Below are 19496 nucleotides of genomic sequence, written 5' to 3' on the forward strand. Positions count from 1 at the left end.
TTGACGTTCGAAATTCATAGAAAATTAATCCGTTTCATGTTCATTTCTATATACTACATCAGCATCGCTCATATTCAGAGCATCAGTGTGAGAAAAAAAAAGACTTTTCTCATGAACACTATTTCGCATTGTTTGGAGTGGCTGAGATAGGCAGGAAACCTACTCGCCGATAAAGTTCTGTGTTGCGGCACTTAGCCTAAAAGCATGCTTTAGACAAGACATCAATTTTTTCTCAGATAGAAGAAAGGAAAAAAAAAAGAATGGGAAAGGAGGCATCAGAATGGTTATTGTAGTTATTACCACAAGCAGAATAATTGCTTTATCTAACAAAGTGTTTCGTATAATTATTTAGATTTTAGAACGTTGTCTAACAGAAAGAATTAAGAAATAAGTTTTTATTGTTTTAAATAAATGATATAGAAAGATTATGGATGTGACATAGTTAAAAATAAACGAGCTTTTTAATAGTATTGAAATCTATCAATCATGTCAATGTTATTTTATCTATATCATTGCAGAATTATTAATTTTCTCTTTTCTTCAACTTAAGTCGGCTTCATTATTTGGAGCATTTTACAGTGTTCTCCCTATACGCGTTTTTACAAAGGAGCCCCCCCCCTATTCTTTCATCCCTATAAATGCGCACTCCCTTCTCTTTTTGTTAAAATAAGCCATAATCCCTTAAAAACACTGCCCTTTTCTTTTCCTTTTTGGAAAAAGTTTGTTTTAATGAAAAGTCTACTTCAGATTTATTTAGCATTTGATAATTATTTAACTTTAATTTTTAATTTTATTCCTTCATTTTAATGAGATTTTTCTTATGTTGTCTGATTACATGATTAAAATTCGCATGATATTCAGGCCCAAAAATATTCATGTCTTTCATTTAGGGGGTATATGAATGAATTTTTTTAAGGATTTTAAATTTTACCATAATTTTTTTTTTTTAAATAAACACCTTTTATTTAAAAATGTACCTTTAAATGTTTATTTTCTCATAATCTTCAGTTTAAAATGTAAAGAAAGCTTTGAAGTTGGTTATCAATTAATCCCTATTTTATTTTTTTTTACTTTAGTTTCTTTTTTTTTTTTTTTTTTTTCTTTCAAAGAAAAATAAACACAGAGGTTGTCTTTTAGCTTGCCTTTAATTATTTTTCAAAAGGATCAAATTCTGTTATTACATAATATTACACATTTTAATAAATTTTAATGGTGGTTTGTGAGTACCCTTTTAAAACTCTAAGTGCCTTTTCCGTGATATTCATATTTTTTTAATTTAAATTTCATCATTTAAAACCTGTACGATTACCAACAATTCAAAGTTTTTGATAGTTTTAAACAAAATAACATTTAAAATCAACAAAAAGTGTTAGATTAAGAATATTCATTAATAACAATAAAAAAATTTCGTATTTATTTCAAAATTCCATGAACTCAATAATTTGTAATTAAATTTATTTAAATAAACTCGATTTTTCTAAATAATGCAAATAAGAATGAAAAATAAACATCGGACAGACAAATTTTCAGTAAAAATAATAAATAAAATTTTTATTTTCTCTTGGGCTATTAGGGGCTTTTCTTCCTAATTTTTTTCTCTTTTTTTTTTCTTTCTTGTTTGGGTATCTTTTTCGAGGGGACGCTTTTTCTCTTAGCAAGTTCTTTTCCTGGAATGTTTTCTTTAGGTACAGTTTTTTTTTTTTGGGGGGGGGGATTGTTTTTTTTCTTCCTGGGTCCGAAAGGAAGATTTCTAGTAATGTTATGCAAAACTCCATAGGTTTTTACTAATAATTTAATTAAAGAAAAATTAAAATTACTAGCTCAAAGAAAGAAAAAAAACAGCAACTTTTGTGTCCATTTTGAAACGTAAAAAAGTTATATAAATCAGAAATTTAAATAATATTTTAAAGTTTACCCAAAATCAACTTCTTTTTTAAAAAAAAAAGTAATAATAATAACACGCATTTCATACAATTCTATTCAAATATCACACCATTATTGAACATAAATTGAATGAAATAAATTTTGTAAAGGATAATTTAAAATCTTTCTTTCTTGCTTTTCTTTCATACGTTAGACATATATTTAATTTTTGAATAGCTGTTTAAGAAATCCGCTATTAATTAAGAGCTATAATCTTAAATATAATCCCGAAACTATAACAGGTATTATGCGCCCACTATTTAAAAGCTAGAGATACACTTCATTATAATTACATCAATCTTATTTATAAACGGCACGTTTTTCCATTCAACTTAATTAGAGCCCCGCTTACATTTTTTACCAAAAAAACACAGCCAAATTCTTTGGCGATTAACCTCATTTTCTGAAATATATCATGGAATAAAGTTGTTTTGGCTTCGCAGGGAGTGCCAAAATGAGACATGAATGATTTTTACCATATTTATGGATGGGCCTTATGATAACATGGGTAGCCCGCCGATAACATTGACGCTGTCTGTCCATTATTTAGAAGAGATAATATCTCGTGCCTGGCTTCGTAATTTATTTATTGCATCTTGGATGTCTTTATCTGGGATACTTAGGGATCGGCGGGATGATCTTGGAAATTAATGATTGATAAAAGATTTACTTCTTGAAAGTGAGTTTTTCTAATCGAATTAATATATAAATTAATTAGTGAAAATTGAAAGTTTTCCCAGAATGTTCTTTACGATAATTGTTTGTCAATTAATCAAACTCATAAAATAAATTGGATGTACCTTAATTAATTTATGAGATATAATTTCCTGTTTCCTTTATATAAGTTTGGAAACAAATAAAGCTCATAGAAAAAAAATGGAACAATAATGGACATTATTTGAAAAAATGGGATTTATTGTCAGGCGCAGCATCACGAAATGTCAATGACTTTAATATATTTTATATTTTGTTTGTATTACATTCTTTTAAGATTAAGTTAAATTTTTGCTGTAAGTCTGCTAATCTGAGTAATTGCAAAAATTTTAAATCACTTTGCAATCAAATTTATTGTAATCAAATTAAAAAAATTAACTAAAATCCATTTAGATTCTAGGGCACTTTTATGATGGCAAAATGTTCTATTTAAAATCGAATTCTCACTGGAAGACTTAAAATACTATGTCGGGGAGGGGGGTAGTGGACTAAATTTAAAATAAAGTATAATTGATGTGGTAACTGTGTCTCTTGACCAACTGCCTATTAATATGTCTTAAAAGCTTTTGCGTTTAGTCCTTAATGCACCGTGGTTTAGCACACAAAATTAAATTTTGCTTAATAATGTATATAAAATACACAGTTATATAAATATTATTAGGTTAGATTTTTTTTCTCTGGGTAATATAATACGTATCTTGCCATTTTATAAACGATACTCGCATGAAATATGAACTTAATTTAAATTTTAAAAATGTATTCCTTGAAAGTATAGATTTAAATTTTTATTTTCCGAAGCTCTGGGGTTTTATTAAAGAGAATTTTTAAAAAAAGGGACAGGAGAGGTATTGTTGTGTTTTCTGCAAATAATAAACCCACTTTAGCAACTCTTTCAAAAAGTTTATTGCTTATCATATATCAATTAGTGTTTGAACTTAGGTCACCTCAGCCAAAAAAGAATACTAACTAACAATATAAAAATTTTAAAATGCATTTAACCTTTTGTTTCGAAAGTTTACGGGTTTTTCTACACTGAATAAACTAATTTATTATGTTTCCTACGACAGTAATAAAGTTCTACTTCATTTTAAAATTATGGTTTAATAACCGACAGAGGTCAGTCCATCCGATTAATCGTAATTTTTACGGTAAAGAACATTTTCTACCTGTAACATTTTCTATCTATCTTATGGTTTTTAAATCATTTATAGCTAGTATAGTAGTAAAACCATGTATTCAAAATTATACAGTTTCTTAACCATTTACAACTAGCATGGTTTTAAAATTGTAAATAAAATTAATTGTATGTATGGAATAGTTTATCAGTTTTATGATGATGTCATCTACGCTTAAATGAGAATATTGTATTCTAATAGCCCAGGATCACAAATCGGGGAGTGCAGGACACTGGAAACTCTTCACGTGTTGAAGGAATGGAGGAAATATTACAGTGTCAACGCTGGGGCTCGAACCATTGGTTTGTTGGTCATTAGATAAACAGATTATCTTTCTCGGCTATAATTTGTACCAGTCAGCAAGGAATTAAGTTGCTTCATTAGGTGGTTTTACCTGGTGCGATAAAATTCTTGTTGTTTAACAATATTAGGTGAAAGCAGTTAATAAACGGTTTTTCTCATAGTTAACAATTTGAATACCATTTTATTTAAAATTATTTTATTGTTTTGTGTGATTATGGTAAAATAATAATTAAATAAATTGTTATTTAGACTTTTTTCCGAGAAATTTCTTACAATGTAGCTCAGAGAAAAGAGCGTTTGTTTGAGACTGACTTAAGTTTAATTAGTTTCGTTCAAAAGTTCTCTACAAAGGCAAGTTGGCTAATACTTGTCTCAGGAGCTGACTTGTCTTATGAGTCGCATTCAAAACTACTAGGTTATGGAATAAAATATTTATTAAAAACCGTAAAAAAATCTCACTATACCAGTTTCTCTCTAATGTAACTTCGAAGAGTTAAATATTATATAACTATAAAGGCCCGGAAAGAAGAGTTAAAACTTTACTAGTTCGTTCATACCATTTTAATAGGTTCGTATTATAAAGATAACGTATCATGAGTTCTTGCATGAAGATAAGTCATCTCTAATCAAGTATTATAACAGAAGAAACTTTCCAGGTTATTTTTGAAGTAAAGTGCTCAAAAGGACAGCACCAGCCGAGGACTGTCGAGTTGGATGACACCCTTGTATGAGCCGCTGAGCCGGAACCGCGGTATTCCGGTTGTAATTAATACCAGCTGCTGGTACACCCGATCTGTTCTTTGGAAGGGTGCTCATCATAAGGGAATAGGTACGTGGTGAACTTATCTGGATAATGTATCGGAATCTCAGTCCACGCGTGCGCATACTCAAATGATGCTCTTGCTGACAAAAGGGGGAATAAAAGCTCTTGAATACCTGAGAAGGAAGAAGTTAATCTCATCTTCTGAATGGGGGTTCATATTTTTAGCAATTTAGGTAAGAGGAGAATTCCCTGTATTTGAATATTCATTCTTTAAAAAAAAAGGGAAAGAAGGTGAAAAAGTTACTTAGGAATAGGATTTGAAAGTTGTGAGAGGCAATTTATCGTATATCGTGTCGTAGGAGACTGTTGGTATTGCCAAATTTTATTTTAAAAATATGATAAACGGTATTCCATTTGAATATTTTATATCGTATTTATTTTTGAAATGAATTACAATTATTATAATACAGTTCTCTATTGAAAATTAACAATAAAAAATATAGGCAGGAAGAAAAAACTGTTGCAAGCCACAGAGGGAATCAAGGAGATTCCAGTAAAATTTTGCGCGGAAATGCCTTAACTCAAATTGATCTTGAGTGATATATATGTTACGCGAATTGCGAGAATTCTTCCATTATACTTCTTATTTGAAACAGGACTGTTTTCACAAGAAGAAAATGTCTTATATTCTTTACAAAAATCATGTAGTAGCTAACACAAGAAAATATTCATTATTTAAAAGAAATGGCCACTTTTATAATATGAGCTTTTCTGCGTTGCGGCATATGAAAAGTTCAGGCGTTAATGGGTTAAAGAGCATATTCATGATCACTAACAATTTTTAATTATAAATAATTTTTAACTTATTTTTACTACTTTAAAATATTAGCTTTTGCTATTAGTTATAACGATTTTAAGTGAGTATCTTATTCTAAAAATGTAAAAAGGGTTGTTTATTTAATTGGCTTGTATCGTATTTTCTAAACAGTTGCATTCAAGAAATTGTCTTCAAAGAATACAACTGAGGAAGGAAGGATCTTACCCAAATTACAAAGGGAATATATAGGCGAATCCATTAAAATCAGTTACGACACCTGGTATGCAAGGGTTGAAGCGCAAATACGGACAGCTCAATTCAATCATTAAATAATTTGAATTTATGAATGATTAATCTAATTCGAATTAATTTAAAATAAGTTTTCTATGCAAACGTAGCATCTGCTTTTAATTTTAAGTATAGTAAAAAAATTTTGACATAGTTTAAATATCATTGCGATTATAAAAATCGCAAAGATTTGTTTTTGGTGAAGTTGAGCTGAAAAAACACTATTCCAACAACTGCATATGCAAATCGTCACTCTCCCTGTTTCTGTAAATCATGATAAGTATTTCATATAATTTTTTTATAGTAAGTAAGGTATGCTATTGATAACGATTATACCTGATAAAGAATAAGAATGCATATCTCTCCCAATAGAGAGACGGATATTTCGTCAAGTTTGCGTGGTTCGACTATTTTGTAAAGAATTTAAATCAAATTATTTATCTCTGACTAGTATTTTTATACTGAAAGGATAATCATCAAAATTCTTTTAGTATAATATAAGTCAAATAACTTTAGTTTTTTAAATTAATTTGTTACAGTCGCTATGAAATACAATGATTTTTATATAGCACAGTGTCACATAAAAAATAATTATCGATTTACACCAATTTTAAATTTTTTTTTAGCCCAAAATAATAAGAATGTTGGTATGTGAGCGATTCTCTCTCTTTCGCTCGCCTACCTGAGGGGCCTAAAAATAATAAATAGTCTTTTCTCGTAAATTTGACGTTCCTGGTTCCCACGAAGACCACCCGTGGTCTGGTCCGGTCAGTCCCTTTTTTCCAGAAACCCCTCCATTTTGAACAAATACCTAACGTTATTACCTTACTATACCAACTCCCTTTCTCATTTCAAGAACTAAGAAAAATCTATTCATGAAAGTTATTTTTGTAAAGCAAAACAAATAGGACTGTCACTTTAAGAAAGATAAATCTTGGACATTTCCAAAGTGGAACTTTGTGAAGGTCATTTTACCAATACATATTAGGCCATTATTTCAAAGTAAACATTTATTTTGGCACGTGATTTTTAAAATCTACAAAGAAGCAAACTGTAAGATACCAATTAGAAAATACGCACGAATAGAAAATATTTGTCTCATAACATTCATTTCTGTGCAAATTATTTTAATTAATTAATTAAGCCACTTTTTTACCAAAGTAAATATTTATTATTGACAGCCATTTTTAGAGAATTATAATACTCAGAAGCAAAATTTAAATTACCATTTTAAATGTAAACTCGAATAAAAACTATTTATATCAAGAAAATCAAAAGTTTCAAGTTGTCAGTTTTTTTGATTAACTTTTTTATAAGACCATTTTATGTCTTTCATGTCATTTTATGTTAATCTACTTTATTTTTTATCATGGAGAATACTTATTTTTGACTGCAATTTTTTTATAACTCCTAAGCAAATTATACAGCACCATTTTAAAGACGGGCATGAGTAGAAAATATTTATCTAAAAAAACTATAAGTTATATGGAGAACAATTTATTTAATTAGATTTCTTAAGTGTTCATTGTATCATTTCATATAAGGTAACTTCTTAACAGTAGCAAACACTTATTTTTGACTAGAATTTCTCGAGAAATTTATTACTCATATGCAAAAAGAAAAAAATTATACATCATTAAAAAAAAATGACATTTTTCTGTTTGCAGGAATACGATTTCAAAGAAAATTGTTCAGTTTAAAGAAAATTAATATTTCATCTTTGATTCTCTATAATAGAGGATTCTCTATAATAGTCTAATAATATTAAGGCTTATTATTATTAGACTAATTATTAGACTCAAATTTTTTTTTAAAGACTTGAAACATGTTTTATCGCTAAGTTAAAAAAAATTTTAAAAAATAAAAATTTATATTTAAAAAAATATTAATTTAAGTAAACTATATACTATACCATAAAATTTTTTTAAAAAAATTATAAACTCCATAAGAAAATACCCTAAGTTTTAAAACCTTAGGCGTTGCGTTACGGGGGCTCATGTTTTTAAAAAACTATTCGTTTATTTTAAGTGTTATGTATATATGCATTTGTAAATGTATGTATAAAATTTAAAATAGGATTGAATCTGCATATTGCATCAATTGTATTGAAGAAAAAGTAACACTGCCTCGTTGCCAGCTAGTGCCTGAATATGAAATGAGAGGAACTAGAAGTCAAATTTTAGTCTCACTTCCAACTTAGGATTCCATCGTTTTCTGAGTGAGGTTCAAAATAACACGGTTTCAAGGGATCCAAAATAATTGCTAATTTCTTCAAATCCACCATTTCAAGGGTCGGAGAGTCTTAATATCGCAATAAATTAAACAATAAAAAAGTTTAAAAAATAAATCACAAATAAATAAAACGAGATAAAATAATAAAAATTCACTTTGTAACAGATGATTAGATTTATTTTGATTTCAAAATGAACATATGAACCCTTCAGCTGGTTTAATATCTCAAACTTTTCATCAACACTTTGTAAGTTACAGTTTAAAAATCCCGTTCTTTAAAGAACAAAAGTTTCTTTTCTCTTTTCTAGACCAAAAAGAAAATATTTATGCCACGTACTTTTTCATGATGAGTTAAAATATAAACAGAGATAACGGGAAACAATTTTGAGTTTGAGTGACCAATTAGTAGAAGAAAATGAGAAAATAGAGAAAATATTATTTCTGTCGCCGGATATGATGGATATTTATATAAATAAAACAGTAAATTCGTACGCCAACCAACTTCCTCAGCTTTCTCGTAGAAAAGTTATTTCGCTTAATTTAATTGCTTTAATGATTTTATATTAAAAGCATCGTTATTATATCACAATAAATAAAACAATAAAAAAGTATTACAAATAAATAACACTAGTTAAAATATTTATTCTTTAAAAATTAACTTTGTAACAAATGATTGGACTTATTTTGATTTGGAAAAGAATATATGAACTTTCCAGTTAGTTAAGTATCTCAAAGTTTTCATCACAACTTATTGAGTTACAGTTTAAAAATCTCGTTCTTTACAGAACAAAAGTTTCTTTTCTTTTTTCTAGACCAAAAAGAAAATATTTATAATACGTATTTTCCATAATGAGTTTTTAAATATAAACAGAGATAACGGGAAACAATTTTGAGTTTGAGTAGCCAATTAGAAGAAAATGAGGAGAAAATATCATTTCTGTCGTCAGATAATATGAAAGAATAATTAATATAAATAGAACAATAAATTCTTATTTCAACCAACTTGCTAAGTTTTTTTCAGTGAAATAGCAGGTATTTGTCTGTGATGCCACAATTGGCATTATATATTTGTTTCCTATCTTTTAAAATATCTTTTATTACTGATGTACATTTTATTACCAATTGTGGCATCACATTGTCGTAATCTATTTACTTAAATGATTTTATCGTTGTAGGCTCTTTCATCACTCTTTTGAACTTACATCGTTAAAATTGTTGTTTTTTCTTCTTTTTTTTTTAATTTTTAAAATTTAATAGCCTTTAAGGTATTTGTTAACCTTTTTGAGGTCATCTTTAGAAATCTATTAAAACTTTTTGTATTCTCATTTTAGAATATAGGAAGAGAGGGAATCAGATGGTAACAGCGTGATCCCCTCTTCTTGCTCGTAAACAAATGAAATTCAGAAGATAATAATAGTAAATAATAAATATGAGGAGAGCTTTCAGCAATGTAATAATAAGCCACATTTTCACATTATTAAAGATAGCATTTTTTTTGGGGGGGGGGGGAATATCACGATAACCCTATGAGTATGGGAAATAAGATTTTTCTATGGAAATTATGGAAACATATGACGTAATTTTCTAGAAACAATTTCATGCAAAAAAATGTCCGCTCATATGCATTGTTGAAGTTCTCTAACAATTTCATTTTATTTTGCTAAAACGTCAATTAATATATATTCTATAAAATCTTCAATATTATACACCTTTTAAATTATATTCGTTCATTAACTCTCTCCAACCCTTCGATGAGATTTTGATTAATTATTATATTCAAAAGAGAAAGTTTTAAATTGATCAGAAAGAATTTTTTCTAGTAAGTTTTTTTATTTTTTATATCTTTAAATATCACTTAAAAAAATTGGCACAGACTGTTATATTACTTCCGTAACACTTGATCAACTAAATTTATCTTTGAAAAGCTAAATTTAAAGCCTATCTTTGAAAGCTAAATTTAATACATGCTTTTAAAAGCTAAATTTAATGCCCGTCTTTGAAAACTAAATTTTGTGTATATTTCTAAAAGCTTATTTTAATCTATGTCATAAATTTAACGCTTTTTTTTTTCATTATTGTTATAAGTGCACAGCAAATATTTACTGAGCATAGAAGATTATTTTATAAGTAGAAGATTTTTATATTAGCCAATAATTTACAACTGTGATACTGCAGAATTATTTCTATAAAATAAAAACAGTATGGATATCATTGAGCATTACATTATGAACTCAAACTCAAGCGGTGAAATTAATACTTTAAAAAACCTTATTTTACTAAGTATTTATAAAACTATAGACCATAGAATAGTTTTTATATAAATTGTGCAGCTCAATAAATTAAAAGACTTTCCTTCTTCTAAGTATTATGCTGAATTTATCATCAGATCAACTCATATCCTTAAATAAAATTATAAGATGTACCAGCTCTTGTTCGACACCACATTAAAATAAAAAATATTATTTTTTCCAATAGTATGGGGAAAAGTGAATACAAATCGTTCCCACCCTTCCTTGAGTAACAAAATTATCGATAAAACACTCACCGAGATAGGACTCCTGATATTCATAGCAAAGAACTTCAGATAACACTAAAACCACTGATAATATCCGTAAGCATCCACTACAACCACCACCTCCACGCCGATACATTCTCCACCGTTGCAAAATCCTCAACCGCACTACAGATCTGTTCTACACACGATCTGAGCGATGAATGAAACTGAATCACAAGGAAAATGGGCAGACGACTTTTGTGGCGCGCGATTCAATCTTTCGCGGGCGGAGCTTCTTTCTTCTTTGTGATCGACTGATCTCTGATTTTCCGTCGACAAGGAATATCCCTGTTGTCCAAGGGGTCGTCCTCGTGCTGTGAAAAAGTTTGTTGGGATTAGAGGGTGGGGTAAGACAGAAAACATAAAGCATATGGCTTTTAGAATGGGAGAAATATGTTTATAGTTTATGTGTATAAATATCGTCTGCGTGGGAAATAATGACATGAAATGAAATGACTCAGGAGAGAAGCAAAATTATTCAAAAGATCGTCTGATAATCTTTAGAATAATTATTTTTCTGCTTATGTCTGTTAAATTAGTTATGATCGAAACATATTTTCACCTGTCTGAAGATTTTTTTTCCCTATTGGCTTTATAATTTAAACAAACTGAAAAAGAAGCATACAAAAATAAAAAGTAATGGTATCTAAAAATTATATACATGAAAAAAATAAATAAATAAATGAAATAAAAAAAACTTTGAAAATTTTTTGCTTGTTTTATGTAATTTCAGCGGAAATAAAATGAGAGAGAAAAAACAATTATTTGATTAAAGATTTTTCTTCAATTAAGTCTAATAGTATTTCTTTGTTTTAGTTAAAGAAAATAAAATAAGTTAAATGTTGACTAAATTGATATCAAAATATTACCTTTTTTTTTAACTGTTTATGATTAATTCGTTTATATTTTATAATTATTTGTTATTTCAGATATAAAACTTTGTTCCTGACTGATTCTTCAAAAATATTGTTTCGCAATTTTTTTTTCCCTGAAAAAAAAAGTATTTATCAAAAATGAGTTCTTAGATCACTATTGAGAAATGTGCCAATTTTTAATGCACTGATTTGCTGTATCATGAGATAATTATATTGCATATTTATAAGTATATTTTATAAGTGCTTAGACATAACTTGCTAAAAACAAATTTAATTTGTCGAAATTTTGATTGTTTTTATTTTTTATTTGAAATTTTTTAAAAAAAGCATTTGCATGATAGAATTCTTGATAATACTATCTGTACTTAATATAATAGTTCAAATATTTCCTTCATAATACTGATCATTTCCTAAAACACGAAGAGTATGTATTTTTTTCCGTGAATTAGAGGCTAAAATCTCTTTGTCCTTTTCTTAATTGCTACGTATTGAAACGAATAACTCTCTCTTCTTAAATACAATAGCAATCCAGTTTCAATGAAAAATTTTCTACGATGTAAAAGTTAATTTTGTAAGGTAAAAACCTATCAAAAATAGCAAATTTGGATAAATAAGAGATATAATATACAAATGTTCACATTCTTAATTCATTATTTTATTTAAATTTTATCGAAACATAAAATAGCTTTTAAAAAAACTGAGATTGTATGAAAAAATAGATTAGTATTTCATAACTTATATGAATTTCTTCAAAAAAGAAAAAATGACTCCCGTGAGGGAAAGTAAACGCTATGCCTTGGTTGTAATGTAATAAGTAATGGGTAAAAATTTTCTCGAAACTAAAAACAAAATGACTTAACTGACAAATGGAAACTCGATATAAATTTTCTAAGCTTTTCTCAAATACTGTAAGAAATTTACATAATTGTTGTGAAATTGTTTAAATGCTTTCTAACCAAATAAAATTATTAATTAATAATGCTATTGGAAGTAGAAACGTTGAATTATTCTAAGAGTCAAAAAGTTTTCTTTCCCAATATTTCTCTTTGCCTTTATGTAGTAATGAAGTGTCAACAGAGTTTTACAGTGTTTTCGGGTTTATGTTTCTTTTTATTTCTTTTATTCCCTCAGAGGAAAAATCAGGTAAGAGTAGTAAGTAAAAAATAATTAATTAAAATAAATTAATTAAAATAAATTAATTAAAATAAATTAATTAAAATAAATTAATTAGAATAAATAAATTAATTAAAATAAATTAATTAAAATAAATTGATTAAAATAAATTAATTAGAATAAATAAATTAAAATAAATTAATTAATTGAAATAATAGAAAAAAGAAATATAAAAGGTTTTAATCTTAAATTCTTGATTTCCTAATTACATTTTAATTCAAAAAGAAAAAAAACTAGAGATTGGAGCATTATTTATTTTTATTTCCTTAAATCTCCTACTTGCATAAGTAATTAAAATTAAAAACTAATATTTTTACTATAACTATAAGCATTAGGATTTGGCTCGAATATCACAAAAACTCTTCCCCTCGATTGCCCCAATATCCATTAGTTCATATGTTTATTTATTTTTAAAACGACTATTGCACTTTACAATTAATTAACAGTTCATTGAATTTTGAGGCTTAAATCCAGCCCCTCCCTTCTTTTTAGAGTAAGAAATACGAATCCATCGGGAAAAAAAGACGCGTTTATTCACAAAAATAAGTTAGTGACTAATTTCATATTACTAATCATACTTAAGAAATTTAGAACAGTTCATGCAAAAAAAAAAAAAAAAGAGAGAGAGAGAGAGACAGAGAGAAGGAAAGTCCTGTAAATGTGCTATCTGCTGACTGAAATTAGTTTTTATTTTATTTATTAATTTATTTATTAATTTATTTTCAACTTAAATAAGCAAAACAAAATAACAATGAATTGATAACAATGAATAGTTTCTGTGTACAATCATTTACTTATTATGTTCCGAATTCAGTGACAATAGATAAATAAAACTGAAGTCAATCTTAAGTTCGATTAGCATATTAATAATAGCTCTCACAGTCAAAATAACGGAGAACAATTCTTCCAACTTCAAAAACAAACATCAATCAACGAAGAACTCAATGTGTAGTGTAAAACTTAGAACCTGCAGTCATTTCAAGTCTATATGTTCTCTAATACCGCACTATAATTATGCCGTGATTTGCGTGAAAATCGAGAAAAAATCACAACTCACCGTTTTGTATTCCTTTCATCGTTTTGACACATCCAATACTTAAGCGACCCCTAGGGCACACCTGCTTCACCAAACAAAAATACTTTCTCTTCTTATATACCGTTCCTGGAAAACTACTCTTTTTCAATATTGAGGGTGTGCGTCCCTGAAAAGTCCCTTTTAGTAGATCATAAAAGGGGCTGTGATAATATTATATAACAGTAATTATCGGTCTTTGTTATCCGAACATTCTTTCGAAATATCTGAAAAATTAACGTTTGATAGTATTTTTTTTTTGCCAATAATTTACAACTATGTACAAAATTTACTACTATGTACAAAAGCATTAGAAATTCCAGAACAGTTTAAAAAATTGACTAAAATTTGAGTAATTAAAGTCAATTAAAATTAAATTTCAAACGTCATTAATAAAATATTATGTCAAAGGAAAGAAACAGTTTTTTAAACAACACTTATGCTGATAATTCGCCCATTGTTGCTATTTCGCTGATATTAAATCATTAATTTATAACATAACATTGAAAGGAACCCAGGGAAATTTTCAGAGGGCAGATAAAATATTGATCAATAATTTTTAAAAATCGTGAATATTTATATATTCTGCCTGAATAATAAATTTACATGTGGGCATCAGATAACTTCACTAACAATTAAGATTCATAATTTTATCACATTCTATCTTGATTTATTTAATATGTTATTATGTTAATTATCACATGTTATGAGTGCAAAAATAGAAGGAGTACGTTTCGGTGTTTTATTATTTTTTATTAATTTTTTTTACATAATTTGTTTTTTTGTTTTATCTTCCAATAAATATAAAAATAATGTTAGTTATTTATAGCATTGAATTGAAAAAAAAAAACTTTTGTACCCATTTCAAAAATCATAATTTGAACAATATGATACGTAATAAGCAGTATTTAGTTACTCAAAAAAATATGAATAAATAAATAAATACAGTTGCAATAAACCACATAAGTTGTTATTTATAGGATTCCCAGCTGGGTGCCATTGCACCATCTTGATCTCTCTTGCAGGAGCCATGATTATTATTAGTACTGTGTGTATTTTAATTTTGTACCATTCCACTTAAGAAATTGAACACTTACATAGCTCATACTTTTAACTCACTTAAACAGTAAAATTTCCTATTAAAACTGCCGGAACTGAAAAACCTTTTTAAATTATTTTTTAAAAAAAATCATACTTTGTTCATTTAGAAATTCGAAAATTTCAACACAAGAATAGCCACAGAAAATAAAAATAATAGAGCTGTAGAACATAAATCGTTACTAAGCTCATATTTTGAACTCTACTTAAATAGTAAAATTTCCTATTAAAACTGTCGGAACTGAAAAACCTTTTTAAATTCCTTTAGAAAAAAATCATATTTTGTTCATTTAGAAATTCTAAAATTTCAACGCAAGAATAGCCAGAGAAAATAAAAATGATAGAGCAGTAGAACATAAATGATTACTAAGCTCATATTTTGAACTCAATTTAAACAATAAAATTTCCTATTTAAATATTTCTTATACATTGATTTTTACTCTTTGTCATATCTTTCTGAGTGACGAAAAAATAGAACCTCGAAACTCTCAGAAAGCAAATGACAGGAGAACTTTCTATGTCCCTTAGTTTCCCAGTAACACCATGAAGTGATTCACTTATTATTTCAATGAAATATGAAGTAACAATTTTCACATCGAGAGTTGCGAAACTACCTTATTTTCAGTCGATTACTTTATATTAAACTTACAACGTGTCAAAACTGAAAATTCCTTTTAAATTCCTTAAAAAAAAAAAAAAAAAAAAAATATATTTTGTTCGTTTAGAAATTCGAAAATTTCTAGACAAGAATAGCCGTAGAAGATAAAAATGATAGAGAAAAAAGATATATCATAAAACAACAGAGGAACAATCCGCCTGTTCTCTGTCATCGCATCCCTGTTTACATCATCAACCCCGCTGACTACAGACGAGTCTTTCAGAATTATTACTTTATGTATTTATGTTATCCTTGTTACCCACCGGGAGGTTACATATACACGTATGCCACACACTCCTAAGTCGTATATCAAGTACCTCTCTCAATATAGCCTTACATACATATATATTGCACTTACACGAGATGGTGGTATTGTGTACCCCTACTCTCAAAGTTTTATTTATTTAATTTTTAGTTAGAATAAAATGTGATGAAAAGACTTTATAATATGTGTGTGTCTTTATAATATGTGTGGATTCTGAAGGTGACAGGTGTTGTTGGTGGAGGTGGATATTAGTCTCTCTCAAAAAATAGGTTGGATGGGGGGAAAAAAAGGTCCGAAAAAGAAGGTACCCGTAAAAAGGGTCCCTTAAAGAAAAGTTAGCTAAAAAAGGTCCCTGGAAAAAAAAAGTACCGATAAAAAAGGTACCTCAACTGAGAAAATGTGTTGGGAAATTTCATGCAATCCCTGAATCACGAATGCTTCTTTCGCGATTTCCAGAGTTATGATTCAGATTTGCTAATTAAGGTGAAGAGGAGCTTTCTTGTTTTTTTTAAGAGGGATTCGTTTATTTTATGAATTTTTAAGAAACATTTATTTAAATATCCCTTTATTATTATTAAAATAACGTAAATTATTTTAATAATAATAATATATTTTGTTAAGATAACTTTTTTAGTTTATGCATTAAAATTTTTTTTATCATTTTAAATATTCATTTAAAAAAAAAAGGAGAAACTTTTAATTCCTTGTCCAAACACTATTTTACTAAGTTGTTCAAATACAATATTGAATAATGCATAAAAGAAATTTCACCTATCTTTTTTTTTTTTTTTGTGGGACTCCTAGAAAGAATGTAATTATTGCCTTAGAAATTAAAGCTGGAAGCCATGCCTAAGTTCCCATCTACCGAATTAAAAGGTGAAACAAATCCTTGTTATATTCTGTAATCAAAAATTGTTCAAACAAACCGACATTCTTTTTAAGTAATAATGAAAAATATTCGTCTTATTATTATCGACTGTGGCGTACATAGAATAGGATGCGCGTCCTAGTTTAAGAATGCGCACCATCCAGACTTAACACAAATTTTTTAAGATTATAATCTGAGACAAGAATATTATGAAGAGACATATTCGGGTACATATCGTTCATTACATTAATTTATATATTTTAACTTAAATTATTTAAAAATTAATTATTCGGGAAATAATAATTGTGATTGAAAGGCGAAATTTATAACAAGTTCTAATTTTAGTACTTATAAAACTGTATGCCTTTACCGACTTACGAGCAAATGAAAATTATTTTAAATACGAGAAACATCTCACTATCTTTTAGTAATTATATTCAAAGTTTAGTTAAGAATCAATTTTATTTGTAAAGTGATATAAAAATATCTTACGTGTGCCTAAGTATTTAGACATGTTGACGGCAAAAGTGATATTTTTAATGTAAACATCTATGTTTCAGACACAATTCTTTTTATCAGCCAACTTGGTAATATATTTGCATAAAATTAAATTCTTCCAAATATTATAATAAATTTAATAATGAAGAATACAATAATGATTTTAATATGCTTATGCTTAAAACGGATGATTGAAGATACCATCTGTTGTAATTATTAACAAAATAAAAGTGACAGCTATTTTAAATTAGTATTTAATATGAACTTAGAAATAAAAATTTAAAAAAAAACTCAGATATACAAGAATGGATGATAGAAGACTTATGTTGTTTAGTGATGTAACAACAGTTGTGCTGAAACTCGGAGATCTCGCACAGGTGTGATTTCTATCTACGGTGGAGGTGCAATTACTTGGAGAAGTTAATTGCAGGAGGCTGTATCTAATTCAACGACAGAAGCAGAGTTCATGGCAGCAGCTGATGCGACAAAAGACCTGATATCGTTAAAGCGCCTGTTTGCCGAGATAGCCAACGACATCTTATTACCAATCCTCCAGATTGATAATCAGAGTACCATCAAGTACATCAAAAATCCGATGTTTCACGCTCGCACTAAGCACATACGTCTTGAAATATTCCTCTGAATTTGTGATGTGTTCCGTAGCTCCATCGTCTTTGAGCTACATATTTCGGCTACTTTCATCCTGGCAAATAAATGCACTACAATAAGTATTTGTAAGAAAAGTTTTGGTTTTATTACCTGATGTCTTTGGCTTATCTGTAAAATCAGGACAAAATTTTCCCATGTGCCCTGGCTTATTGCACCTAAAACAGTTGCCACGAAAGCTTTTCACACTGTCATTAGCCCTACAAAGTTTACTCATACCCGGTAGTTGTTGAAGGTTGATATTTTCTCGCCATCGGAGACCTTGTCCCCTTCCTCCATTTCTTCTTTCCGTTGGCACCGTGCCTTGCACCGCTTGTTACAAAAGTCGTTGTAACGTTTTCTTTTATGCATAAATTTTGCCTTTGAAGGAGCATCTTTATTTGTTCCATCAGTCTCTCGGGTGACTTTTCAGCTTTTGGTAACGAGTCTCATTGTGACTTGTCACTCTCTGTATTCATCATCCGGAAGAATCGATAATATACGCGGCATGAGCAGATTCTGAGGCAACTTCCCTTCGCCGATCGCCTCTTGTTCCCGTAGCGTACGCAAACGTGCGAGAGGTTTCATTACGTTATCTTTTTTGAAAGTGAAAAATTGTTGAAGGAGAGTATCCAATTTTACACTCGACACTCTGTCGAAGTAAGTATTTATAAGTTATTTTAGTAACACAAATTTAATAAAAAAATAAAGAAATACATAAAGTAAAAATCACGTACTTAACGGCATAACCTATGCACACCTCTGTTAATATAAAAAGAAAGAAAAACAGTTCTTGTTCGTTTTACCCTCTTGGGGGAAAGTCTAATCGTCTTCCCTGTCACAAGTTTGATTTTTCCCTTTTTATTACTCCGAATCTCATCTATTTCCCTATTTCTCGAAAAAGTGATGACTTTTTTTTCACATCACGTAACACAAAAGTGTATTTTAAAGTAAATTAACTATGTTTTTAAACGAAAGTTGAAAAAAAAATTATAAATATTTTATTGAGAAACATAAATGCAAATTAAATATTTTAATTAAAGAAATTGAATGGGGTTAAAAATGATTTAAAACAAAACAGAGTAAATTATAGTTCAAAATAAAATACATCATTTAGTTGGGATCTGGTTCAGTATATTTTTAATTTATGGACATTCATATTTAGTGATTTATCAAGAGATTCTATGATTATTAAATCTTGAAACAGTTTTTTATGCACTTCATTAGGCTACAAAATATTAGTAACAAAGTTTAAAAACAGTAAACAGTTTGAAAACTCACATTTGACTTTCGCGTTTTGTAATAATATTGCATTAAAAGTGTGGGGATAATCAGGGTAAAGTGTAGTGGGATAATTGACAAATTTAGTACTAAAGCTTTTAACAACTATGGCCTATCCCAAATTATAACCAACACATGCAAATAAGGTAAGATAAAAATATGTCTGGGAATAATGATCACAAGGGAGAAAATTTACTCAAGCAATTTTAATGATGATTAACTTAATTATCAAGATTTACTCACTAAAATAAATCTGACCATGTGGTATAATAAATTTCAAAGGGTACAATTTCT

General features: G+C 28.2%; 1 protein-coding gene across 2 annotated transcripts in view; it reads right to left on the minus strand.

Annotated features, from left to right (window-relative positions):
* LOC107442050 (laminin subunit alpha-1) overlaps positions 1-13959 on the minus strand; it is a 111954-nt gene extending 97995 nt beyond the window's left edge. Inside the window, exons 1-2 of one of the 2 annotated variants that reach the window (XM_016055506.3) lie at positions 13875-13959; positions 10761-11083 (exon numbers count right to left, since the gene is read on the minus strand). In XM_016055506.3, the coding sequence (XP_015910992.1) occupies positions 10761-10866 (106 nt within the window). In that variant the 5' untranslated portion in view covers positions 10867-11083; positions 13875-13959. Of the gene's footprint in view, positions 1-10760; positions 11186-13874 lie in introns of those variants that run through there. The other variant, XM_016055505.4, reaches the window with a different exon arrangement.
* Positions 13960-19496: the final 5537 nt, after the last annotated feature.

The sequence above is a fragment of the Parasteatoda tepidariorum genome, chromosome 9 (genome assembly GCF_982258835.1).
Source record: "Parasteatoda tepidariorum strain Cologne lab strain chromosome 9, Ptep-v5.0, whole genome shotgun sequence".
NCBI classification, from domain to species: domain Eukaryota; kingdom Metazoa; phylum Arthropoda; class Arachnida; order Araneae; family Theridiidae; genus Parasteatoda; species Parasteatoda tepidariorum.